At 41.8% G+C, this 27,536-nt stretch overlaps 3 protein-coding genes across 7 annotated transcripts; 2 read left to right on the top strand and 1 right to left on the bottom strand.

Moving 5' to 3' along the window:
* Nucleotides 1–1,942: 1,942 nt before the first annotated feature.
* tuft1a (tuftelin 1a) lies at nt 1,943–12,300 on the top strand. The gene is made up of 12 exons (XM_031734059.2): nt 1,943–2,138; nt 7,621–7,701; nt 8,511–8,612; nt 8,714–8,800; nt 9,066–9,116; nt 9,226–9,309; nt 9,994–10,104; nt 10,218–10,441; nt 10,551–10,656; nt 10,760–10,843; nt 11,017–11,111; nt 11,232–12,300. The coding sequence occupies exons 1-12, from the start codon at nt 2,079–2,081 to the stop codon at nt 11,302–11,304; spliced, it is 1,158 nt and encodes a 385-aa protein (XP_031589919.1). The 5' UTR covers nt 1,943–2,078; the 3' UTR covers nt 11,305–12,300.
* Nucleotides 12,301–13,354: 1,054 nt separating this feature from the next.
* On the bottom strand, nt 13,355–18,951 carry c11h1orf43 (chromosome 11 C1orf43 homolog). Of its 2 annotated transcripts, none has more exons than XM_031734025.2 (7): nt 18,670–18,951; nt 16,225–16,326; nt 16,037–16,145; nt 15,866–15,919; nt 15,604–15,770; nt 14,537–14,595; nt 13,355–14,424 (listed from the first exon to the last, which is right to left on the bottom strand). In XM_031734025.2, exons 1-7 carry the CDS (start codon nt 18,730–18,732, stop codon nt 14,208–14,210), a joined length of 771 nt encoding a protein of 256 aa, XP_031589885.1. In that variant the 5' UTR covers nt 18,733–18,951; the 3' UTR covers nt 13,355–14,207. The 2 variants fall into 2 exon arrangements, with proteins under 2 accessions (XP_031589885.1, XP_031589886.1); XM_031734026.2 differs by having other exon boundaries at nt 15,604–15,746.
* A 900-nt stretch (nt 18,952–19,851) lies between these two features.
* On the top strand, nt 19,852–27,200 carry si:dkey-92i15.4 (serine-rich adhesin for platelets). 4 transcript variants are annotated; one of them, XR_004199115.2, is made up of 8 exons: nt 20,651–20,809; nt 21,838–24,619; nt 24,717–24,912; nt 25,206–25,304; nt 25,407–25,653; nt 25,754–25,870; nt 25,993–26,052; nt 26,545–26,656. XR_004199115.2 is itself a non-coding variant. In XM_031734057.2 (7 exons), exons 2-7 carry the CDS (start codon nt 22,194–22,196, stop codon nt 26,706–26,708), a joined length of 3,249 nt encoding a protein of 1,082 aa, XP_031589917.1. In that variant the 5' UTR covers nt 19,852–19,952; nt 21,838–22,193. The 4 variants fall into 4 exon arrangements, 3 of the variants coding, with proteins under 3 accessions (XP_031589917.1, XP_031589918.1, XP_031589916.1); XM_031734057.2 differs by lacking the exons at nt 20,651–20,809; nt 25,993–26,052 and adding an exon at nt 19,852–19,952 and having other exon boundaries at nt 26,545–26,708; XM_031734058.2 differs by having other exon boundaries at nt 25,993–26,687.
* The last annotated feature ends 336 nt before the right edge of the window (nt 27,201–27,536 follow it).

The raw sequence follows: 27,536 nt of genomic DNA, 5'->3' as shown, positions 1-27,536 counted from the left end.
ATTCACTTAACATCATCCTTTTGTGTGTCACTCTGAGCTGTTGTTTGCTCCTAAACGCCGCTAAAGTCGTTATCCAATTTGAGGTCTGTGCAGAGCTGCATCAGCTGCTGCTGCATCAGCTACATGCCAGCAGAGGAACGCTCGCTCTGTTACTCATTTGTTCTGTCACCTTTGTGCCTTCGGGGTGGCCTGTAGAAATATGCAGCCCAGGTTGTGCAACAGTAGGAATTCTGCAGGAACACTAAATGTTTTGTAAGCTTTGGATTGCGTGTTTTACATTAATGCTGAAAAAATCTGCCTGGCAGAAACAAATTAATAAAGACATAAAGAAAATAAAGAATTACCCTTTTTTGTCAAGCTTTTGGACGCGACTGATTTGTTTTGTGACTGGAGGACAGCTTGTTGTGCTGTTTTATGTAAAGTCAACATTAAAGGGATTAAAGGGAACATTTTAATATTTCATGTGTTCTGTTTTGAAATGCTGTAAATCATTTTTAGGCTTTGAACTGAACTGTTAACTGTTATGTGAGGACGTGTGGTTATGCTTTGCTTTCAAAGAATAAACAATTTCACAATTCAGTTAAAGTAAATCAGCCATTTACCTGGTAGTGAAAACAAGCTTAGCTTGGTATTGCAGTTGAGTGATATCGTGAATGAGCTGTGCTTTGTTGACCTCACAGGAATGGGTTTATATTTGGCCATATACGTTCATTTTCACTCCCAGTCGCTGGCACACTGATATCATTTACAGACAATAAGGGAAAGCCATGGATGCAGCCTGTGAAGGATATGACTGGCAACCGAAAAGCATAACTATAAAAGATATTAAACATCAAACAGTATAACCACTTCTTCAGACTCATACATGGAGTCAAAAACACATTAATACAATTACTAAAACATTTAGGCGATGGCAACATATCAAATAAGTAGCTTTGACATAAATAAGTAGCACATGTTCACTGTGACAGCTTCTTTTCTCATTTTAATTACACTCTGTTTCATTCTGTTTTCTTTAGCTTTATTTGGTTGTCTTACTTTTAGAGCAATCTTACTGCCTTATATTTTTGCTTTTTACATAGCAACTTGTAGTATTGCAGATTTTTACTTACCAAGTACCTATTTTTCCCCATATTACCACATTTTTTTGTCCATTTAATTGAGATAATCTGCTTCTTTATTTTGTTATACTACTCTCCCTTTAAGGCCAATACCGCGCTTTAAGTTTCCTCCCTTCTGATTGGCTGCCCCTTGTAAACAGAAGCTTTGAATGGCAGTGTGCTGTAGGTCACAGGTATTACTTGTATATTCTGAATATCACCATAGTAACAGTGTGTATGCATTACAGAAGATTAATTAGCCTGCTTCCACCTTGATATGTTTGCAGAGTAACCTGCTGTGGCTCGATGGGTTTGTACAGTATCTGGGATTTGTTAACATAGGGCAGAGGTATTATGTTAACAATTGTGTTTGCAGTTTTTTGGTGAGAAAAGTTCATCTAAAACAACAACAACAAGATCAATAATAATACGAATAAATGCCTCAAATCACTGAATTCAGTCTTTTGGTTTCCATTGCTTTGTAATCTTAGGAGAGAGTCTTCTTAAACAGGCTCAGTCAGGAGTTCAAGCTCACTCAATAATTCATTGAGCAGTGTGCTGACTGGACAGCAGTCAGTAGGTGTTGTCTTCCGCTGCTCAGCAAGGGGCCATCACATTCCCCTGTTTACTACCTCTTCGTGGCTCTCTGAACATCGTGTGATAATCGGGATTTAAAATTTGTAGAAGTCACTGTGCCAGAAGTTGTCATACCGGTGCTGACCCTCCCCTCTCAGCTATTCCCGATTCCCCTAGTTCCCTATTTGGCCGTTTCGGTCTCCTTGTGGGCGGGTCGCATGCTTTTGTGGCTCACTCCCACTGTGACGTGCAGAGAAAAGTAGCTCCCCGCACACTTACCGGGCCGAAGACTGATAACAGCCAGTGACTGAGCTTCTGTGTGCGGTCAGCAGAGAGACACCGTGACGAAGCTTTGAATTCTTTATTTATTGTGTGTGGAGTATTTATTTATTTCTGTGAGAGATGAACGGAGTGACGAGAAGTCTGTGCACCTTTGAGGACATCAGAAGTCAGGAATATGGGGTAAGTTACTTATACATCAGCTTACGTGGATTTCTGTGTCTGTGTGTGTGCTGCGCGTAATGAAGTAGGTCTAACTAATGAACCAACCAGAAAGAAATCAGGGTGGATAATTTCCTGTTCATTCAATTTAATTTATTTATTTACTGTCTTTCATTTTTCAGTTTTTGTCTGTACTCTGTTTTACTGACTGGCTTTGATGCAATGTGATTTTGTGGCTTCACCTGCTTTAAATGGTGCTTTTACTGTCCCTGGCTTTGTTGTAATTAAGGTATTAACCCCTCTTACCCATAGAGACAAGGTGGCAGCTCAGTATTAATCCAAATAACATCTGTGTCTGTCACAAGTACCTTCTGGACACATCATTTAAGGCTTACAGTTACAGAGAGTGAAGGCAGCTCAGCAACTAAAGGCTGTGCTCGTGCAGTATGTGTGCCACCTGCCCCGTGAAGGTTTGATCACCAGAAATAATCAGCTCACTGTGTGTGTGCTTTGCTGCAAACCTGTAAAGAAAGTAGTCCTAAGCTATACTTTACATCCCTTGAATGGGCTTTATTTGCTTGCGTGACAGCAAAAGCATTAATCATTTACCTCACCTGAAAAAACTAACTGTTGACCTGCGCTGTGGTTTATGAGGTTGCGGGGCAACATGATACCCTCCACCTTCCACCTCAGCACTCTCCTGCTGAGCTCATATCAAATCATATTACAGAAACATGTAAAACTTTCAAGACACACACGTTCATATTTGTTTAAAAATAACCTGAAGGTCGTCTAAATTCTTAATTTAATTAGATATTGTCTGACTGAGCTCGACGGGAAGGCAAACTATTTTACTTCCAATGAATCAGACCCTTTGGTGTGTATGAATGTATTAAAGTTCTATCAAATTCATTATCTTTTGTCCATTTGTGGTGAAAATCTATGGTTGGCACAAAGTCCCGCACCATTTGGGACCCACTGGTCTAGATCTTCTGTTGTGTAACTACAAAGCAGATGTAAACGTCAACGTGTACAAAGGGCCACTTACACACACGCTGATTAACAGCTCTCAGGAATGTGTTATGGAGCAATATACGAAACTTTATGTTTGTCCAGTCTTTGTTTTATCTAATCATACATGACATTTGAACATGAGGCTGATAGCACATTTGCATCAGCTTCACAGAGAACATAAATTTATTTTTAACAAAGTCAAATTCAGCAGTCAAATAGTCACCCACCTGCAGTATTTGCATCTGATATGGCTGTTCCTAGTTAATAAAGCAGCCTAGGAACTTTCACCTCAGTGTACTGTAACGACTGCAGGGTACTGACAGATTAGTTAATGACACAGTTATCAGTGACACGTCTGTAATGATACAAGAGGGGGAGGAATGTGCCTGATGTAGCACAGAGAGGCCTTCAGCAGCTCATTTGTTAAGTATATTTTCGGGAACTGGGATGATGTGATAAAAATAAAATAGAAGGAACAAGAAGCACTAACTCTGAAACAAAGAGTGCTCTAAAGTTAGTACTAGTGACCAGAAATCCCAGGCTTTTTTTTTTAATCTATTGTTTGAAACTGTAGCGCTTTCTCTTTCCTGCACAGCAGGATTTATCAAGGTATTATTTTCAGCTCGGGCAATGTTTAGAAGTGATGTCACAATTGCATGTTGTTGAACACATTCCCAGCGTCTCTTCTCATCGTCAGTCATCTTAGTCAGGAGAGTCTGACATCACCAGCTGGGAATGGGCCAAACATGACTTATTGGCACATTTGTGTTGAGACACGATTGCAATATGCCCGCAAACACCTTTTTTACATGCCACACAGACCAGAAAAATGACTGATTATAGGGATTCTAGTGTCCTCTGTCACTGTGAACTCTGATCCTGGACTGCTTGTTTATCTTCACCTGTTCAGGTTCTCACATGACGGCATTTCACGCAACAATCAGCTCCTCTGTCCTCTTTAAAATGGACTTAACCTAATTTAACCCATTATTTGGCGCAGCCTGCTGAGTCAATGGGACAGTGACACCTTTTCACTGCCGCAGGAGCTACGGATGCATAAACTAGGGCTACAGCTTGCGAGCACTAATTATCAGTTAATCTTCCAATAATGGTCTAAGATTAAATGATTAATTGGTTTAAATGTTGAAAAGCACTGAATAATGTTCGTTGCAGCTTCTCAGCACGGTCCAAAATCCAAAGGCAGGTGTTTAATTTATTCTCTTATGTGACAAAGAAGAGCAGTCTCTCTGGATGCTTGCAAGCACCAGGTTAGTCACATGAAGAAACACTGAAACGATAAATAAGTTACCAGTTTAACTGTGCATCAGTCCTATTTTGATTAACTTTGATTCATCTCTGTGGTTTTGTGTAAAACTCCCTGTGCTTGCCAAAGCTGGGTGGAGCAGAATATAAAAGTGGTCATATAATCCAGTTTCTATTACCGATAAGTTGGTGTTGAAGCTTCGAGTCGTAGTTTTGTTTACCTAATCTTTGATCACATAGTTCCCTGTATTAGTATTTGCTGTTCAGCCAATCATTTGTGTCAAGAGACCAAATAATGCAGTAAGAGGTTTATTGGGTTACGCCTATTTAAAGAAAGGTTTTCTATACAAATGTGTTTATATTCCTGTTTCCTTTATGCAAGCAAGACACTGAAACTCAATAACAGTGTGAACATTGTTACTAAACTACCTGAAATCACACAGGAAGCGCTGGCGGCCATGCTCGGATTGCACCTGTCGTTTTAAAGGCTGAGGTTTACGATGCAGTTGGACAAAAGATAAAGTGACACCTGTGCAGCGTGTGGGAAAGCAGTGCAAGAGAGGAGGAATGTGATTTAATTCAAAGACGTTTCTACAAACACACACACATTAGAGGATCTTTCTTTTTGTGGCATGCAGGGGATGGTTTACCATTAAAGGGTGATACCTGCCCCTACCTCCTTTTGGAAATATAAACTCTTTCCTCTTTAAGTGGGATCGATTTCTAAGGGACAAATCCAGAAATTCTGCATGTTTAACAGCAACATTCCTAAACTGCTAGTCAACCCTCGGTTACAGCCTCCTGATGCCAAGGTCTGAGATGAAAAGCATCCTCGTATCCTTTCAGCCTTTCTGCCTGCAGGTACCCCCGTGATCTTTTGTGTCCATTGTCGTGCACCCAGCTGTGTGGACTCTGTGCGTAAAGCTCAGTGTCATGTTTCTGCCATTATAAATGCAGTGTGCACTTAACCTCGTATGTGTGTTTTGTTGCGTGTCAGTGGCGTCACTATCTATAAGCGCATCCAACTGGTCCTTTTGTCCGTGTTCCCGGGAAGTCTAGTATTACAGGTTGTTGCTGAAGGTGGAAAGGACCGCATTTTTGTGTGTCCGCGGACATAAAAGAGCAAATCAGCAGAGAGACTGAATAGCTCAGAGCTGGGATTAGTGGAGTCTTTGTTTGGCTGTCTGTGGAAGTCCGGAAAAGTCGTGTAATGATGGATTCCTTCTTAACAACTATCCCACTGTTCCCCTTTCGTCCTCCCCCAGTGGTGCACCCTATTAGAGCTTACAGACATTTGCAATCTGAGAGGAGAGCATGAAGAAAGAAAGGGTTTTTTTTTTTTTTTGCTTTCATTTCTCTGAGTTTTCTTCATTGTGGTTGGACCTCCACCAAGACTATTACTCTATTTCCTTTTTTACATTCATTTTCTATTATTATGTCTCCTGAATATCAGTCCCACACGACTCGCTGTCTGCCTTTTTCCTTTCATTGCATCCTGAAAAGATAACCAGCTAATCTAGCCCTAGACCTTCTCTGAACACAAAGCTTTTCTTTTACAGCAGCTTTTTATCGTGGCATTACGCAACACGAGCGAGCTCATTTCCCCTCGTCTGGTCAGAATCGAGACGCACTCTGCACATCAGACAGGGTCTCTGGACAGAAGCTGAGATCAGAAGGATTAGAATTGGTTATTTGTTTGTTTTTATTATCCATCATTGATACATTTTTTTTTAAATTAGTTGCTTGGTAAGTGGCATTTCATCTGCATTCAAAACTCACTTGAAGACAGATGATTTTGCATTTATTTACACTTCCTTATAAATACAGTAGGGAGAACAGGGAGTTTTGGCTGAAGATTATGAAGCTTGGTGGGAGGGAAGGACCCATTAAAGTGTCAATCCAGATAAAATGCCTTAAAAACTGGCAGATATGACATTGACCTTGGTGGAGGATGGGCTTTCTGGTTTCCCTTCTAATTGTTGACCAAAACAGAAACAGCTGTTGATAAAGGCAATCACACACGAATGTTCATTCTAGCTGCACTTTCACCGAGTTGTATTAACAGCTCAGAGAACAACACGCATCTAACTGTCTGACAGCTGGGCGAAGTCCATCCGCAGATCGTGTGACTTGATTGGTGTTCTATAACACCAATTAAACTGACATTAGGTGAGATTGCTGTGTCACCGCCTAAAGCAGTGTCTATGAAAGGAAAAGCAATGTAACAAAATGTAGGTAGGGCTGTTGTGGTGCATGATGAGCACCAAAAGAAAACAAAGGAATAAACTATTAGCGTACAAGTGGCTAAACATGACCAGACACTCCCACTGAAACGCACCAGAGAGCAGACACACAGATATGTTACTTTTTTTTTTACGATTTAACCAATTATCTGATTAAATGTAATATATCACCAATTAATCTGATTGGAAGTATTACTCGTTCACACATTTGTTTCTGTTTAGAGTTGTTTGGCAGTGACATGAGGAGGACAGAGTGAATACCCATGGGAAAATGAACAGAACAAGTTGTGTTGGCTGGAATGAGTTATATAATGTCTCCGACCTCCTCCCAAACATCCGCATACTTGCATTAGCACAGACGCTGACTGGTCACTGTTTATTAGAGGCCGCCGTGTGCTGGAAGCCACACACGGAGTCCCATCCTGCTCCAGAGTATCTTTGTTAAAGAGACTTTTATCCTGTGACTGAAAGAAAATATCTGTTTTGCTCGAGCGTTGATTCTGTGCATTGTTTTGCCTCCATCTTACTCCGCCCTCTTGTATTGTTAGTGTGCCAGACAGTTTATGGCTACTGTGAGGTTATGTTGCCATGGAAATATTCCGTCTTGCTTGACATTACATTTGCTGAGTACTTTCCCAGAAATCCAGCCACTGTCTCCAATTGGCTGCGAGCATCTGGAGGGTTTCCGCCTAAGTCCCTCTGACGTCCGTAGCACTCGGTTTAAATCAAACAATCTGTCCCTGTGCAGCAGTGAGAAAACTTTTTCTTTCGTTCTGATGCTCCTATAACACACTTTCTTACTGGATACTCCCCCCATCCCTCTGTCCCTCCTTCTCTGTTTCACTCTGTGAGTATGACTCAGTCTCTCCTCCTCTTTTTTTCCCCTCTCCTCCTCAAAATAGTTCCCAATCAGCCTCTCCATCACATAACCGTCTCTTTGTGGCTTCACTTCATCAACCTCTTACTTTCGCTGCCTTTTACAGGACGGGTGTAGGCGGCTGCGGCTCACACTTCACGACCAGAACCAGGCGGCGGCTCGGAGCACAGAGCAGCACAGGGACAAGGTAAGCACGTCCTGTACCTGATAACTTCTGACCACCAGAAGGGAGAACAGAGCAGATCCTGGGCATTAGAACAGCAGCAGATGTTTTAAAATACGAGTCTTTAATATTTGAATAGATTTGTCACCTATTAGACTAGACTGTGAGAGAATTGATTTAGAAATGTTATCGGAAGAGAAAAGAAGTGCTGAAGGTTTGTTCCCCCCATATTTGGATCTGACGGTTCAGACAGTTGCTGGGTTAGTTAATCTTCTCTATGATCCTCAGTAATTAGCTCAGAACAAATACACTTTCAAAAAAGGAAAAAGAAAAGACACCAGCCGCGTGTAAAGATGCCATCAGCTTTTCATTAGTGGGGTTCCCACACTCAGAATGTCTCAAGACAACCATTGTTCTACCAATACCAGTGGGACCACCAGAGCAGCACAGTTGCATAACGTGTCTCCACCTTTATCTGCATGTTCCCCCCCCTCTCGCTCTCTTAGCGATTAGTGCTCAAAGTCTCTGGCTCCAGATTACAGAGGCTCTCGGTCTTTCAAACCCACGCAGAAAGAAATTTTTCATTTTTGCCTGTTAGCAGTTTAATTTCACCAAGCGTGCAGACGGTCCTGGCAGAAAGTTTGGATTCATTATCAGTCAGATTCATTCCTGCCAGTTCTCACGAATCCTGTATTGCAGCATTGATTGTAAATATGACCAAACCCTTTGTGGATCATCTGCATTCAGTTTGACATTTTATTTAGAAATGTATCACACCCATCTACTCACGCAAAACCCGATTGTAAACTCCTCTTATCTCTGCTAATTTGCAGCCAATCGGACGAGCTTTTGCACTGGTGCAGCCAGCCAACGAGAGGACAGCTTTGACCTCTGAACCAGTCAAATCCACAGAGGAGCAGGTAGAAATCATCAAGGTAGGCTTCTTCGTATTTTCTTTTTCTTTTCTTTTCTTTGTTTTTTTTTTCTTCTGCTGGTTTTAAACCAGTATATACATTCATGTATGTGCTTGTTTCAGGTGTATCTAGAGGCCCGCAAAAAAGAGCAGCAGAAACACCAAGAGAGCCTGAAGATGCTGTCAGATGAAGTTTCACAGATACAGGAGGTCAGTGTCTGGACAGCATCTAACTGGCTGTTTCACTAACACACAAGCAGTAATTCTACAGTCTGTCGTCCCTGTTTTATAGCTTCTGTAAGAATTTGCATCATGTAAAATCATCCTCGCTCACACGCTTCTGCCCCTTTTCTCTCGTGAATCCCTTCAGCGCTCGACTTTCCCGTGTTGGTCATTTGCTCAAGTAGAAAACATACATGTTCAGATAATATCTTAATTTACAACAATATCTTTTTTGTGTGTTTGTGTCACACAGGTGAGATATTGCCTGAAGACTCTGAGGGAGCAGATGGCAGCCAAAAACAAGGTAAGCCATTGTTAGCCTTGCATCCTGAGCTCTTGATGGCATTTCCTTTAACTCTCCCCTCACTGTCTTTAATATTTTCCATCTGCACTTCCTCCTTTTATCTGTCCAGCCGCACACAAATGGGTGGAAGGTTGGAATCCCCTTCAGAAAGAGCACTTCATCCACTAAACCAGGAGCTAAAGATGACGGACAGGTGAGAAAACACACGTATGCACATCATAGCTTCAGTCCTGTGGTGTCTTGTTGTTTTTTTTCTACGGGCTACCTGCGTCAGTTTGCGTTTTCTATAAGATTCCTGTAAAGCGATCACCTCCCGGAGGCTCACAGATAGAATGTGGTGTAAAGTTAAACAGCGAAGTCATCATGGGGGAAAAAAGAGAGGATTAAAATGGCAGACAAAAAGCAGCTACGTTTACAGCACCCCAGGGTGTAAGAAAATGCGCGGAAGAGCTGATCCGGCACACTATGTACCGCTGCCTGCGTGTGTTATTGTTTTCAGGCCCCCTTCATAGATTCATCGCTGCCTCTGAGCCAGACATTTGTAGCATCGTCTTGTTGTGCGTGTCAGCACTTTTTTGCACACACACAACAAAGAAGCTGACACTGTTGTGTTTGGTTTTTACTGTTTTTGCGCCACTTATAGCAGCATTTGTGACTCACACGACAGCTTACTCGCTCTAAGTGTGGGAGGCACAAACAGGAGGGAAACGCAGGTCAGGTTCCAGCTGCTCCACTGACGCACGCGGACACGCCTGTTTTCTTTACAACGGCAACACCCACAGAGCTCTTACGAGACTCGGCCATCATTGTATTGATTACATCATTATAAAAACATCTGAGTACTCTTAGGGTAATCCAGCGCTTTATTTTCTGGTAGGACGTGGATGACGAAGCAGAGAGAAGCAAGCTGAGAGAAGTCAGTAAGCGCTTATATGCACAGATGCAGGAAGCAGAAAAGAAACACCTGGAGGAGAAAGAGAGGCTGCAGGTAACCTACAGTCTTTGCATTCATTGTGCATATTACATACAAAGTAAACACATACATATTTATATAATTTGCATGAAAGCGATATTTAGAACAAAACTTTTTGACCAATCCAGGCTGAAGGCAGCAGGCTTAGAGAGCGTCTGAGTGACCAGCAGGAGAAGCTGAGGAGTACAGAAGAAGCCAGCGAGAAGAAAGACCAGCGCATTGATGAGCTCCAGAGGCTGCTGGGAGGAATGGAGCAGGAGAGCGCCACGCTGCGGGAGGCCATCCGCAACCGTGAGGATGAACTGCGGGAACTGCGAAAAATCAGAGAGGAGGGCCACAAAGGGGTGGAAAGGTCAGCTAATAAGCACACACACACATATAAGTGTTAAACTCTCCACTTATCAATTATCTGCCAATAGCGTGTTCAGTAGCGTGCTGTAACTTACTGTGTGTATTTTTAGGACTGAGCAGTTGGAGAAGGAGGTGGCCATACTCAAAGAAAAGATCCACCATCTGGATGACATGCTGAAAAGCCAACAGAGGAAAGTCAGACACATGATCGAGCAGGTGGGATGAGCATGTGCGGCTCTATAAAGCAAACACATTGTCTCGGTGTTCGTCTTTGCGTAGGGATCGCTCACTGTCTGTCTCCATGTTTGCTCGTTTTTAGCTCCAGAACTCTCGCATGGTGATCCAGGAGCGGGACCGCGTGATCAAAGAGCTGGAGGAGAAAGTGGCATTTTTGGAGGCTGAGGTGAGGACAGCTTCTCCTGTAAGAAAATATGTCTGAGGAATTTAAATTGAAGGGTCAGGGTAAAAAGTAGACCAGCCTCTGCAATTAGAGAGAAGACGAAAGGAGAAAAGCTAAAGCCAGTGTCTGTTCTGTGATTATAATTTGCACCCTTTGAAATCTCCCTGTGTTTGCAGAACCGAGAAATGCATGACCAGGTGGACTACTTTCTGGGAGGACAAAGGTCAAATTCCTACCTTTCATCAGAACGCAACGCCCAGATTGTCTACAGGTGACTTATTTTGCCAGCGCTCTTCCAATATATCACCTATAAACACCACAATACTCTGATAGGTGCGTTAAATGCTGTTTTCCATCTAAAAAGTAATTTATCCTCCTCTTGTCACTACAGCAAACCAATCAAGCCGTCCACCTCGTCCAACAAACCGCTTCCTTTCATCAAAGTCATCGAGATCAAGTCATGAACCAGCTGGGCAGATGAATTGATCCGTTACCGCTGAGAAGGGCTCAGAAGCACCAACCGCCTGTTCGATGCCGACTGAAGCGAACGTTTCCGATGTGCGTGCTGAACATCAGAGACCACAACTACCAAACTAAACAATATTGAAGGAATAAAGGGGGTGGGAGGGGATTATCAGCACACATACAAACACACGCACTTGTGTGTCTGCGCATATGCATAAAGAATGTGTGTATGTCTGCTTTAATGTAGATGCATTAGAGAGAGCAATGTGCGTCTAAGTTTACGTGTAATACTGCAAACTGTATGCAAGTGTTTTTGCTTGCCCTGCTTTAAGTTTATAATCATGATTAACTGTAAGAGCAGGCGGTAAAAATTCCTAACAACATTATAAAATTCACATACAGCACAGCAGCGCCAATAAGCTGTAGCTAACGCCGCCGTCAGGACACACGATGTGAAGAATCATTAACTCGTTTATCTGAATTGTGTCTTTGTCTTCGTTGCTGACTCCTCCGTGACTCCGCTCCCTTTCTGTGTGAACGGTGTAATGCTTTAGAGTGTAAATACTGACTGTAGCCTCTATAAGGGCGACACCCTGTGATTATTTTTATGGGCTATTTATTTTTTTCTCTGAGCTGTTTGTAAGTAAATATATGGTTGTCAAGCCTCCAACGAAAAGTATGGCACTTTATGAAACTGTGAGGATGCGGAAAGAAAAATGAAGATGTTTGGAAAGTCAGACACATGAGAGGCGTCCTTTTTCTTAATATTTCTTGTAAAGCATTTCAGTTCCCTGTCACTGTGCAGACGGTCACCTTCTTGTTCTACATATCCATGTGATTTTGATGTTTTGATTTCTACCTAACAGCTTTTTCCTCTATATTTATTAATGTTAAATAAAATGCCTAGAGAGATTGTTTAATAGAGAAGCTTTTGTACGAAGTACCTGTTAATCTGCTATCTGTGTTTGTTTTAGAATAAAATCACTGAAAATCAATGGGTTTCCTTTCGGTTCTTACCCAGAGACCACAAGTGAAAAAAGGTGAAGCGGGCTCCCTCTGCTGGACACTAGTTGCATTACAAAATGATACAACGATACACTTTATTAGGTACATCAACTACTCATTAACGCATACATTTAATTTAAATAATTTAGCAGTGCAGTACATCTAGGCATGTGAATGCATGGTCAATGCAACCTGATGAAATTCAAACTAAATACAAGAATGAGGATGGAAGGTGTTTAAAGTGACTTTGAATGTGGCTGTTAGTGTTAGTATGTACTCCTGGGAATTTTACCACACAACCATCTCTAAGGTTGACAAAGAATGGTCTGAAAAAAGAAAAAATATGCAGTGAATGGCAGGTTTTTGGCTTTTTTGACATCTCAGGTCAGAGGAGAATGACCAAATCACTTAGGAATGATAGGAATGCAACTGTAACTCAAATAACCACTCATTACATCACACACCATTCCTGAAGCAGATGGGCTACAGCAGTTGAAGACCACACCAGCTGCCTCTCCTGTCAGCTTAGAACAGGAAGATTAGGTAACAGTTTGCACCGGATCACTTAAACTGAACAACCAAAGATAGTTTGATGAGCAACGTAGAGATGATAGGGTCAGAATTTGGTGTAAATGACATAAAAGGATCGATCCTGCTTCGTATTAATGGTTCACCCTAGTTGATGTAATGGTGTGGGGAATATTTACTTGGCATATTTTAGGTCCCTTAATTACCAGCTGACCATTGTTTAATCACCACAGAATAACTATTAGTATTGTGTGTGCAGCCAACAAATCTGCAGCAATTGTGTGATACTATCATATCAATATGGATGCCAGCACCTTGTGGAATTTATGCCATTAAGAATTTAAGGGCTACAAAGGGATAAAGAGGGTTTAACACAGTACTGTCACGGTGTGCCTAATGCAGCTAGTTTCAGCTGCATCCCTTGCCACAAGGGGTCGCCACAGTGGGTAGGTTTGCATGTTTGATTTTGCAGTTTTACGTTTTTCTTGTCAAAGAAAATTCCCAATGACTGAAGAATCAACTGTATGTCACAGTTTTATTTGGATGGTAAATTGTATAGTAGGCACCACATAAAATAAATTATTCAGGCATTAAAATGCCTCCCTGGGAAACCATAAAAGCAGATGAAAATGAAACACAGCTCTGATATCAGTATACCATTAAGAGTCAAGGAACAGAGATCCCAAAACCCCACTTAAAAAATACATCAATACACTGAAATACTGTTAATTTACATTGCACTGAGATAACTGATTTTTTTTAAAAATGCACTTATTAATCACAGTTCCTGAAAACAAGTAGCACAATGGCTTCTGTAAAAAAATGATCAAGGCTTAAAAAAAACAAATAAACAAAACAAGTTGTCAAATTCACTGCAACAAAAGACAGCAAAGATGTATGTGTAAACATAAGTGACATAAACAGCAGATTTTTTCTCACTAAGCAACAATTAATGCTGGTTTTCTCTGAAAACGTAACTATTAACATTTTTAAACGGTTGGTTATTTTCAGCAAGTCTGCATAGGCGTTTACATTGTGCAATAAATACTGATTGTCTTATGCTGTTGCATAGCCTAATAGCTCTGGATTCGTTTTGGTCAAATCAAACCTACTTGCTATAGTCGGTTAGAGTCATTCTACCCACATATAGCACGCATACATGCAATAATACATACATGCAATAATATGCATAAGCTACACTTAGGTAAAGAGCACTGTAACAGTAATCTGATATGCACTACAGTGTAAACAAGGCAATACATGTTAGAGTATGAAGGCAGTGTTTTTGTCTTTTCACTCTGAGACTTCAGGCACTGTAATCACTGGCAGCGCTGCCTTGTCCTTGACCTTCCGTTGGACGGGCTCATTTTCAGAGTGTACTGTCTAGAGTGTTGTAGTTGTCTTTGAAGTTCTTCAGCTCCAGGAAGTGTCTGGATCTCTTGCTGCGCTGCTGCATTGTAGATGTGAGGTAGGTGGGTTGGGTCGGAGAGGGAGAGGAGGTGCTTGCGGGCTCCGTGGTGCCAGTCAGGTCTCTGGCTGCGGACTGATGGTGCTGACTTAAAGTGCTGCTGCTCTGAGACTTCACTCTGAAACAATACAAGGAGAACCAATTGTTCCCGCTGCCTTATTAACATTCCATGCTGGGATTAAAGGAAAAGCTGTAAGGGAGCAACGTGAGGAATGGTTGTGTTTTCTTACATGGAGGCTAGTTCTGTTAGGGCTTCCTGGTACTTCAAGAATTCTGCTTCACCAAAAGCCTGAAGATGAAAGCAGGAAAACACCAAGATCAGTGATTTGGTACAGAAACCAGAATAAAATCTTTAAGTGCCCTAAAGAGAGGTGATACATAAATATTTGTCACATTTTCACTGCCATGCTGGGCAATATGGAGAAAACTGAAATCATATGGACAATATAGCTTATACCTCGGGCTTCACAGTATGCCACAAAAAACACTACTGTTAAAGAACCCTTACATTTTTGTATTTAAGAAAAAGCACAAGAATTAGCAAACAAAATGACATCAAGTGCGTCAGAACTACAACAAAAAATTAAGAGTCCACTGGAAGGGCAACACGGAGCTGTTTGTTCATCACAACTGTTACTCATTTTGTCACAGAATCGTGATGTTTGATGATGATATACACTCACCAGGCAGTTTATTGGGTACATCCATTCAGCTACATGTTAACACAACTATCTCATCAGCAAATTACATGGCAGCAACTCTAATTATGTACCCACACGACTATCTGTCTATCGTCCGAAAAAGAGAAAATATCTAGCAAATTATGTCAGAGGAGAACTCAAATAAGCTGTTGTTACAGCCAAAGTATGCAGAGAAGCATCTCTGAAAGCAAAACACGTTGAACTGTCAAGCAGAAGACCGCACTGGGTCTCCCTGCTGTCAGCTAAGAACAGGAAACTGAGACTGCAAATCCCACATGCTCATTAATATCGGAAAACAGAACACTGGAAAAATGTTGCCTGGTCTGCTGAGTCTCTGTTTCTCCTGTGACATTTGAATGGTAGGGTTAGAACGTGCTGTAATGGATGTGCAGCCAACAAATCTGCAGCAACTCTGTGATGCTATTGTGTCAAAACGGACCAAAGTCTCTGGGGAATGTTTCCAGCACCTTGTTGAATCTGAGCCGTAAAGAATTAATAAAGGCAGTTCTGAAGACAAAAGGGGGTCCAACCTGGTACGTGAGTCAGTGAGTAAATAAGACAGGACTGAGTTGTGGACTGTCTGAGAAAATGCTGACCTCTGCCCCATGACGAGCTTTATTGTAGCCATCTAGCACCGTGTCGATGACAGAGCTCTGGTTTTCTCTGAACATGCAGTGGGAATTTCGTAGCTGCAGAAGCCAGGTCCGAAATCTTTTTCCAGTAACAGCGGTGGACGTTCCTCCAAGTTCATGAAAAGGAAAATCTAATGACAAACAGTTGAAGATGTTGCTGTAACAGTCAGGAGGATTTAATCTGGATTCATGGCAAAACAAAACAAACTGTAACAGAAAAGCTTACCGGCATCTCTGATGGCATCAAGTGCTTTCATTCTATACAAATAGTCACAGGAACCTGGAACATGTGCACGCACACACACACAGACTACTTAGTGCACGGGCATGGAAACTATTTATGTGGATAGCTTCAGGAGTGGTGCGTGTTATGTGTGTGTTTGTTTGCTCCTCTTACCAGACTGTTCTCTCTGCATTAATCGGTCATCATCTGGAGACAGCAGACGAGGCTCAAAGTGGATTTTCTGGACCAGGGTCAGCTTGGCTTCAATTTCTTGTCTCAGCTCCTGAAACAAAGACACAATTCTTCAGCACAAACACAAAAAACATCAGAACACACTTGCATTACAACAGTGTGTGTTTCACCTTTGGTGCGTTGTGGCCAAGGGGTACATGTGGTCCTCTTCGAGACTTCATGGCAAGTCGCATAATTTGTCTTTTGACAAAGATGAACAGCAAGACAAAAATCTGAAAGAAAGTTAAATGTTAGATGGATGTCTGCATTTCCCTTTTTTTAACCACATTGCATTTGTTTATTCAAACAAGTTGCAGTCAGCGATACAGAAGACAACTTGTTTGATATGATATTGTAGGGTATTCACCTTGCAACGTAAAGCACCTTATGGTGACTGTTTGTGGTTTGGCACTATATAAATAAGGCATTGAGGCCTTGAGCATTAACATCAGCACATAAACTGTGTGCCAGGAGCTTCATGATGTGGGTTTCCACGGCTGAGCAGCTCCTGTAACTGGCACTGTATTTTGTCCATATAGTGCAAATAAATGCAAGTCTTAGGGTTAAATGAGTGTTTGTTTGCTTGGAGGGTAAATGGCAGCATATTCTTTAGAACAAAACAGAAGTGAGACTCAAATATTTGGTTTGGACCAATATGGAGAATATTGATATCAATATCGAGAACCGGTTTTCTACAATAACCCGTTCTCGATTAATGACCCAGTAGTTCAATTCCATGGAATTGTTAGTTTGCCTGTCTATCACTCCCTCTTATCGGTTCCACTTGCACTTGTGCTACAATCAGGTGATTTCATTTCATGTGTTGGAAGAGGACAGTAATGGCACAGTAATTATGAGACAATTCGTTTCGTGTAAGTTTTTGGAGAAATGCAAAAATCATATAAATAGTATAATGAATTACTTAGTCCTGGGAGTAATTAAGTAACATACTGCATTACTTTTAAGAAAAGTGGCCTGTATGATATGTGTGATACATTACCTCAACATTGATTACAACAAAGAGGGGGAATACCTCCAACATAATATTTGACCCACAGCATGCAATTAATTTGCATGAATGTAATGTCTTTACTGTGCTGCTTGGTGGTGACTCTCAAAGAGGAGTCAATGAGAAAGGACAAAGAATCAAAGTCGATAAGTGATATCAGTAATCGAATTGGAATTGTTACATTCTTATCAAGTCCCATTTCTAGTAAACAGTGTGTGGTATGATAATGGCAGGTGTTCTGTGGGTGTTCCTGAAGGCTCTCTGTTAGGCTATCTGTTGTTTAGCTTCTACATCAGTGACCTTCTACAAGTGGCTCATGTCAGTAATATGCAAATGTATGCAGATGATACTGTCACATATACACATGCAAAAACTGCAGAGCTTTCAGCGAATAAATTAATCCTTTGCAATGCAAAGGATCATGGAGAGATATGGCAAGTCCTGTCTTAGCTCGTTAACGCGTCTTGGTATGATTCAAATTTCAGTTTTAAGTCAAATATAAAGAAACTGATCGAAGCTATTACATACAATCTGATAAAGCCTGAGGGACATTAGAGTCTGCCTCTCAATAGAAGCTGGTAAGACCTTCATGCATGCGATGATTCTTTGCCATATGACAAACTTTATGTTAGGAACAAGCTTGGGAAACAGTCACTAAACTAAAAAAAGACCTCTCAGGTCATCAGGTGCAGATCTTTTACATGTTCCTGCTGAGCACGAGGGTGTTTTCAGTTACTATCGCACTGTTCTTTGGAACAAGCTGCCTGCTCATCTGAGGTGAATGACATCTGTGCATACAGTCAACAACAGATGCAAAATCTTTTTATTCTCAGAGGCTTCCACTCAATAGCTCTGTGTGTGTGAGTTTGTGCATGCACATGTATGTTAACTTGTATTTTACTTCATTTTAAATGTTTATTTTGCTGTTTTCACTGCCTTAAGACATCTTAAACCGACATATGTTTTTATGTTTAACTTAAACGTGCTATATAAATTAAATTCCTTTAATATGAGTCACGCGTGGGCCCTGCAGTATGCTCCATTGGTTAATTGTGGTTTTATAAATAAATTGTTTTGTTTGTTTTTTGTTGTCTTCATTTCTTGCCACAGTCCCTGAGCCGGGTTGTGACACCTCCAAAGGGTAAATGTTGTCAGTCATCACTCTAAATCCTTAAATTACACAGTGTAGTGTCGACGTTTTTAAAACATTACAATAATTATGAATGTTATTATGATTAATCGTCTTACTACAGGCACCAAAACTACAGAGGAGACATTGGACTTCAGTGATTTTTATAAAACAGATTTCACACACTATTAGTACCTTTCAGTGGAGTACAACATAGCTGAGGGATTCAGGTGTTCAAACTTGTAATAACAGCTTTATTTGTGTTTAATAGCAGATTAACAAGTAGAAGTGAGTCTTTGGATTAAGTATCAACCACTGAAAGCCTCTGATGAGGAATGAGGCACCTGTCCAAGCATCCAGATTACCTCTGTAACACGGGACTGCGTTCATTGTTTCGGTTTGGATTAAACCAGCACAAACAACGTTAAACAAACTCACCAGACTGCCATAGGCCATCACAAGCACCACGTTAATTCTCGAAGGAAGCGAGTCGTTAAACATTTTGAAGATCTGCAGGTTTTCTTTTTACTTTGTTGTTATTTTAACTGAACTAACTGGATAAATGTCGATTCAAAGTGCGTCCAGTGCCCAGTACGTGTCTCATTTAAGAAGGCGTTTTCAAACCGCAAGCAGCCAACAATAAAGGAACAAAAGACAAAAACGGGGAAGTTGAGCGGACTAAAGTGCTTGTTGCTACATTTCGCTGCCTGATTTGTTGACTTCCGCGGTAGTCACGTGACCGGTACGGACAGGGTTGACGTCAGGTCCGACGCTGCCCCTATTGTGTGTGCATGTATTTTTTTAACTATATATTTACTCACGCTACTTCACAACAGTGACCGTATGAAAGAGTCATTGCTTCACACATGTAAATAGGAGAAAAAAAAACTGCTAACTTCTTGTTTTATAATGAAGGAAATTAAGCAATGTGTTTCTATTTTTCTTCCTCAAATTCAAAAAGAGTTATAAAACTGGATATTTAAAGTCTTTAAGTGGGTTTATTGTCAACTTTCTCACTCTCTTCTTTGTAACCTTCAGTATTTCTTCACTGAGATGTACTTTTTTGAGAGGAACTCAATATCAGACAAATCATACAAATAAAATAAAAACTGAAATGCTTTGTCAATTCAAGTCATCTCCATCTCCAGCTTTCTGCTTCTAGATTTTTCTTCTTCTTCATATTACATTTCTATCTTCCCTGACACTAAACTTAGTGTGACCTACTTATAAAATACACTGTCCTTTCCCACAACGCTTCTGCAACACACAGTCTGTCGGTCCTACACCCTAAAGAATGAATTTCAAGCACTAGTGTGTGTCTGTGTGAGCTGAACTGTTATTTGCATCCATCCTGCAGAGACAGTGGGTGCTATTCTTCTGTCTGGAACAAGGGTGGGTGTCTGTGGAGTTGCATGGGGCTATTTACCCCTACTCACACACTTATCTCTGTCCTGAGAGGCACTATGCAAGCTACCAGCCCTCTGTCCGGAAGGCTGGTAATTGATTGGATCATTATGGTCCTAATTCTTATCCCAGGGTCTGTGTATGTAAGTTATTTATTTCAGCAGGCACACATAAACATCAAGACTTCTCTTATTTAGTTGTGCAGCAAGCTAGCGTGGTAACCACAGCTTCCTCTGTCTCAACGGAAGACAAGTAACAGTCACAGGTGCATGCAAGGCAGCAGTAAGTAGATGAGCCTCTTCATGAAAAACAAAACTGTAAGTAGCTGCGTTTGAATGATTTTATACATTTATGTGCGCGTCCCTTTGTTTTTAAATCTGTAATAAAAAGGCTTTTTGTTCCCACAAGCAGCTTGTTCTGTGAGAACAAAAATTATCAGCCATCTCGGATATTTTTCCCTTTAGTCAGCATTACAAACCCACTGACTCTCACCAAGTGTGTGCGTGTGTGTGTGTGGAGTGAAGCTCTGTTTTGTTGAACAGATCTTATGGCAATATTTATCCCTGTTAGTATTCCTGGCTCTTTGTAATCTCTGGACCCAATTAAAGGTGCTCTGTTATTATGTATTTTGATACCTGCTCAGCCCAGATGATTGGACTCGGGTTTGCCTGAGGTGGGGTGATATTACGGGCCTTGTTTTAGGAAATGTCATGCTTGTACCGTTTCACACAATATCGAAACTGTATCTCATCTCCCTAAAGCTATAAAAGATGTTCATATCAAATGATTAGTGGGGTGTGTGTTTAAACGTGGGTAAACGTGTGTGTGTGCATTCCCTATCGAGGCGTTTGAAGGGTGACACACTGAACCTCAGTCAGGAATGTTACCCTGTGAGAATAAGGAAAAGAGGGAGAGAACAACAATAGGAGGGGGAGGAGAGAGAAAGACAGAGAGACACAGGGAGGAAGAAAAGGAGAGAGGACAAACCAGTGTGGCAGGTTTGCGTCACTGTACACACTCTATCATGCAAAGCTGATGGAAAGAGAAGCAGACAAAGAGTGAGAGAAGGGCAGTCAGGAGCGAGGAGCTGATGTCATTACATGGCGCTGTCTTCATTATGAATCCGAGTTAACACAATGACCCGGGACAAGTACAGCAAACACACTTAAAGGAGGTAAGGTACCTGTTTTGTGAATATAGGAGTGGACTTTCAGTGGGCTAATTTGTAACTGTGTAATTGAGTAAATGTCTGTATTTTCATTTGATGTCAGGGCGCAATTGTTTCCTTCTTTCGGTTCAAAGGGGAGTTTAAAGTGAATGAGTGTGTGTTGCCCTGGTTACACAGATGGGGCAAAATATAACAGGTGTTTCTGTAAACTGACTCTCAGGCTCACCTGCACTGGAAAGCACCTCCAGTGACTGCCTGGAAGTGCCATGCTTTAGCCTAAACTAAACAAAGCGCTGCATACTGTAAATCTACTCTTGTGATATATAATTACAGGAACCCATAAGCTTGCAGAATTTATCCCTAATGACATTATGAATGATTAGATCTTCATTCAGACTTGATTAGCGATCAAAGATGGTTATCATTGTTTTCATTGGCTGTACACACAGATAACCATGATGAGTCATTACCCCTCAGTAATGTTATCTGCAGGCTGTATTTAAATCAAAGTAAATCTGTGCTCTTATGACCGTTCGATTTGAATAAGCTGCTGTCTCTCTTTGACCACGAGACCGATACGTGCTGCAGAGATTGGCACTTGATACATTGCTTTTGCTGAGTGGATTGCTGTTAGGTGAGTTTTACCAGTTTTTGGTTCAGGTTTAGCTGATGCTGACAGGTAACTTCAAGTATGTTGCCTATGTAAACATGGTGTCCCATACGTGTGTACAACAGAGAACACTATTTGAGTCATGCTGTTTGGTGAGTCAGGGAGAGGACAGAAAGAACATGTTGCAAAGTGAGCTTGGTGGCAGAGGTTTTTAAGTGAGTTGTTGTTTAGTTTTGATCTAATTTCTTAACATTTTTTAATGCTTTTTACCCGAATCAGTCTCCACATTTTATGTTTCCTGTCCTCTAACACTGTGAGATATCGTTGACCATTCCAAGTGGCCAATGTGACCACAATCCACATCTCTACATTCCAGTCCAATCCGTTCTGAGAATAAAATTTTGTGCATTTTTATGCTTGGCAGGCAATGGGAGCTGTTCACTGAGGTCGAGCTGGGGAACTGAAGTCTCCTGTGGTCAAAACAAGAAGAAGAGCCAGTGGAGTCACCACTTCCAGACCGCAAACCAGAGCACAATTAGGAATATCAAACTTCTGCACTGAGGATGTCTGTCTGTGGGAGAATCTAATGAGAGGACTGTAACTGTGACACTATTTGTTTTTTACACGCCCAAAACACGAGCTTCCTAGATGAACCGCTTCCAGAGTGCAATCTAAAAGACAGTCACTTGGACTCCCAGAAAATATCAAGTTCACTCTTCCGCTCTTTTTTTGGGATCTGGCATTTGACAGGAGGTCATTAACTTTGTTTACTCTCAGACAATGGACTCGTCTCTGCTGCCCGCTTCACAGAACAAGTATGGCAAGCAGAGGACAGGGGTGAAATTCACCGTCCGCTCAGCTAACTCTCCCACATACAGTCTCTCTCGCAGGTCAGGTGTCAGGAAACGGGAGGGCACAGGAGAAGTTGCAGAAAGAGAACGATATAGGACACACACCAACACAAACGGTACAAATAAGGATGACGACACAGTCACTGGATATGAAACCAGGACTAGGAGTGGCAGCGGTGTCAGCACAAACAGAACGATCCCAGAGTTTGGCACTGACAGAAGAGAAAACCCTGCACTTGAAAGCCGGGGAAGATCGGCGTGGAGGGGATCTAACCTAACAAGCAGAAGTAAGAGTTTAGATTTCAAAACAGGGGCTAGAACACCTGATCCCAATACCATAGCTGACTTTTCTCAGCCGTCCAACAACAGTAAAGGGGACACCAGTAAATATGCTGGAGCTTTGGAAGGAAGGAGGACACGAATCGAAGGCAGCGTCATGGACAGGATTTCGTCGCTACAGGCCTTTAATTCTGTAGGTATAAGTCATGTTCAAGAGAGAAGTGAGCTTTTGGAAAGGGGCAGTAGAGGTAACACTCTCCCTACCAGGTTAAGATCCCTGTCTGGATCTAGCTCTAGGAACACAGATACATCTTCTTCACTGGGGCCCAAAAGTGGCCAAAGTATAATGGAGCGGATAGAGAAACTCTTTGGACCTACTGGTTTTGGTAAAACGGATGACTACAAAAATAGGGATTCCTCTAAGAACTCTGAAGCATCAACAGATTCCCTCATTTCACAGCAGCAAAAGCCTCATGAGAAGACAGCAGGGGGCACCTTCCCTAGGAGTTTCTTCGCGAAGGACAGCGATAGTGCGGTGAAAAGTGGACTTTCACTCAGGACACAAAAAGACGCCAATGCCTCAGGCTTTGAGACTTCATTTTCGTCTGGGGCAAGCATAAGCAGAGATAGCTCACCAGGAGGGCGGATGCAGGGAAGGTATTCAGAGGAAGGTGGAGTTCATTGGGGCAAGGGTTTTGTGGAAACAGGTACAAGGTCCCTGGATAGAGCGAGGAGTAGGTCCAGTGTAGCTGCACAGATTAGATCTGCCAGGGCAAACGCACAGCCAACAACGTTGTTAGAAGAGACACCAGTTTCTTTCAGAGAGTCATCTGGATTCAGAGACAAAAGCAAAGATGAGAGCTCTGCAAACCACAGAGAGGAAAAGAGTGAAACTAATGAAATAAATGGGATGTTGACAGACAGGACTAGAAGTGTTGATGGACCAGATCAAATAACTGAACTGAAGGGCGGTAATACTTACGAGGATGTATTTGAGACGAATCCACAGAAAACCAATGTGAAAACAACAGAGAGACAGAAGGCTCTGTCTGTCTCCTCAGCAGCCAGTGTTAGAAATAAGATCAACCAGTATGAGGCTCTGACGCAGCGAGCTCAGGGTTTTGCAACAGGCCAAGTCCAAATACCCAGACGTACCTTTTCTGTACCAGCACAAGTCAGCAGGGGACATGAAGGAGTGAAGAAAAGCGGGTCTGCAAAAGAAATAAGTGAGCTAAGGAAAAAGTGGGCAGGACTCCAAGAAGGAGGGGAGGCACACGGTAAAGGTGAGGACAAAATGATGGGAACAGTAAAGAAGGTTTGGCCTGACAGAAATGCATCAGTGGATGAAACTGGACTAAGAATAGAGAAGGAACAGAAAGGACTAAATGACTTGGATCAGAAAAGAAAAATAGACTCTACTCATGATTTAAAAATTTCCGGACTCAAGACTACCCAAGAAATGCCTCACGAAAGTGACAGAGCTATAAGTGGAAAGCTTGGCACAGAAGAGACAGATTTCTCCAAAGCCTCAAGCCCTGAAGAGGCAAGTGAGAGAGACGTGACAGGCAACAGTACACCAACCCCACTACCGCCCTGTGACCCTTCACACCAGGAAAGGTCACACTCTGATATTACTTCACCAGTTAGTGATGATGAACAGACTCCAACAAACAGCCCTAGCTATTTGCCGACTATTTCACCTATGGCACAGCTGGGAGATGTCACTCCCACTGCTGACACTGACAACAAAAGCCCTCCCGTCTTCACATGTCCAGCAAAAGATCCAGACTCTTCTCCACGCACTCTTCCCGCATCTTCTGACAGCAACCTTCAAGATTTCATCTCCCCAGACATCCAAACAGCACCCCAGAAAGGCAAGAAACGGTTACTGGACCTGAATGCTTGGATAGCTGGTTTGAACCCAGATTTGAAAGTCTTTAGTGATGATGAGGATGTTGATGATGATGAAAGCACCCAGAAAGATGATGATTCAAACTATGATTCAGACTCTGGGGAGTCCTCGGTTACCATCACCAGCAATATGAGTCAGTCAGATCGGAGGAGCTTCTCTGTCACGTGCGTACCGTGCTTGTTTATTTCTGGTTTAATGGAGTTGCTCATTGAAGCAGATAATTAGTTTTTCACCTAAAACATTTTATTTTCCTTCTTGTAGTCTTTCGGACCTGTGTAACTTTGCTGGAGCTGACTACGATTCGGAGAATGACAGCGATGACTGGCAGTCAACAAGCCGGCGTACCGCTTCAATGAGCTCAGATATGTCAGCCTTTTCCTATGTGTCTGTGATGCCCACCGAGGAGCTCGACAAGCTTGTAGAGGAAGTGAGGAACCTGGGGGACGATGCCCTGCAGGTAAAAACAGCATGAAGTTAAAACCTTTTGAAAGGTTTTAACGATCTGTTGTTTGATATTTTTGTGGCTGTGGTTGCGGTGGTCAGTTCACTGGTCCAGTAACCTCCATCAGATAAGGCTTTTCCTAGGCACTTTACATGTAATGTTAATATTGCTACAGCTGTTGCAGCTGACCAGGTCATGTACCGACTGAATTGAGTTTAAAAAGGACAAAAAATGTTCAACTCTGAGCACCTGAGGCCCAATATACCAAGAACATTGTGTGTATTTTGACATCCTTTTGTTTCCCTCAGGACTATGATGATGTGCAGGTAGTGGTTCTCCATAAAGAAGTGGGAGTCGGACTAGGCTTCAGTTTGGCAGGAGGCGTGGACCAAAACAAGCCCATCACTGTGAGAAAATCCTACTTCCTGCTTCGACTTGGCAAATATTCAAATGTGTGTCTGCAGTATCTTTATGTTTTTTCTTCTTCTTTTCTTTTGTCCTCTGCTCAGGTTCACAAAGTATTTCACTCAGGTGTTGCAGCCAAGCAAGGCTCTATAAAGGAAGGTGACCAGGTTTTATCCATCAATGGCACAGCACTATCTGGGAGTGCCCACTGGGAAGCCTTGAGGGTTTTAAGAAGGGCGAAGGCGAAGGATATGGTAGTTGTGGTGGTGAGGAGGGGGGACGTCATAGACACCTCTAAGAAAGGAGAAGAGGGAACTAGTCGGGGACAAACACCAGAACAGTATGAGACAGGTGAGTATTAGAGGTAACGCTTTAACAAAGATCTGATAAAGATGTCCTTAATCTTGAACTGAAAGTGAGATACTTTATTTGTGTTTTCCCCTCCTCTTAGGTCAAACAGTGTCTGTGCAACTGCAGAAAAACAGCCGGGATCTGGGCTTCAGTCTGGAGGGAGGTGAAGGCTCCAGTTTGGGGAACAGACCACTCACCGTCCAGAAAATCTTCCAAGGTAAGAACACAACCTCTGCCCAAAGTCATGCATGAAACTCTGCCCCAAGTCATGCATGTTAGGGTTATTGGCCTTCAAAAATTGATCATAGGTAATAATAGTTATCACTCTCTGTGTGTTAGACTGACTGGCAACCTGTGCAGGGTGTACCCCATCTCTTGCCTTGTGACAGGAGGGAGAAGGTCCGACTCCAGCAGAAGAAAGAGCACTCATAATAGAGCATGACCATATATAGGGTTTTTTTTTTTTACAGAGATTTCACTGAGATTCAGTCCTAAATATTATCCGTTTACTGTATAAACTTTTATGACAGCATAAAGTTAAAATTTTACATTAATGTAGATTTTCTGCTATTTATTTAATTCAATTCATTTTTATTTATATAGGGCCAAATCACAACAACAGTCACCTTAAGATCCTTACTATACATTATAAGTTAAACATTTTATAATAATACAGAGAAACCGCAGACAATTATAGCAGACTACCTCCTACCAAGTACTTGGGGACAGCGGGAAAGAAAAACTTCCTTTTAACAGGAAGAAACCTCCAGCAGAACAGGGGTCAAAGAGAGGCAGATATCTGCTGTGACTGGTTGGGGATGATGGGAGGGAGAATGCACCCATTCAGAGAAACCATTATTGATTACTTGTTTTCCCTCTTTCCTTCCTCAGGAGGTCCTGTTGACGTGGTATATCCCGGTGATGAGGTCCTAGAAGTTCAAGGGACAAGCGTGGTGGGGATGAGGCGCTTAGAGGCCTGGACTTTGATCAGAGCACTTCCTCCTGGGCCTGTGGATGTGGTGCTACGTCGCTCCCATAAGCATCCAGAAACATGAAGATTAACGAAGCGGTTTACTCCTTGTAAGATTCAGGGGATGGACCGAAAATGTAAACGCTATCTATGAGAAACAGTATCACCTTCAGTGGGCAAGAACTTGAAATTGAGTGTGAGGATATTAAAAATGTGTTTATCTACACTCAGTATAATGATTATAATATCCTAAAGAAAAAGAAAAATAAGCTTGGAGACCAGGTCAAGGGTGTATATTTTTCTTACATGCTCTTTTTTAACAGGATTGCATCTACCTCAAGGCCTGGCAAACCTCTATATCAGCCGAATCATAGAGTAATTGTGGCTCCTACATGCATCAAATCAACCAACATTTGTAACAGATAGATTGATCAGTTCAAAACCGGTCATTTGGTACCTGTAAGTGAAAAACTATGTTGTACTTTACTGTAAATAGTTAATAACTTTTCCATTGAGACTTTATATTTCTTTTTAATAAAAGCTAACAAATTAATGTTTGTCATTCTTACAACCAGCAGAGGGAGTAAATCGTCTTCATTTAGATCGGGGTTAAAGGTATCTTTCCTTTTAAACATTAATAGATGTTGATGCCCCTTAAAAGTGAACACATAATAATACCTAATCCCTTTGTGACTTTTACAGCCTCCCATCACAAAGTCAAGGTTTCAGTTTTGGAGAGATTTCTCAGATAATTTGATAAGAAAAAATTAACACGATAACCTCTCATGGCAGTTATATGTTTTATATCTTATCAAATCCTCATCCCATGTTACTGCCTTGATCACGTGCCACTCTGGATATTATCAGCAATAATACAGCAAATATTTAGCTTACATAATCTTCTGAGAGTCCA

Source organism: Oreochromis aureus, linkage group 11 (assembly GCF_013358895.1).
Source record: "Oreochromis aureus strain Israel breed Guangdong linkage group 11, ZZ_aureus, whole genome shotgun sequence".
Lineage (NCBI taxonomy): Eukaryota > Metazoa > Chordata > Actinopteri > Cichliformes > Cichlidae > Oreochromis > Oreochromis aureus.
The sequence above is the reverse complement of the archived record's forward strand: the minus strand, read 5'-3'. Positions and strand labels throughout refer to the sequence as shown.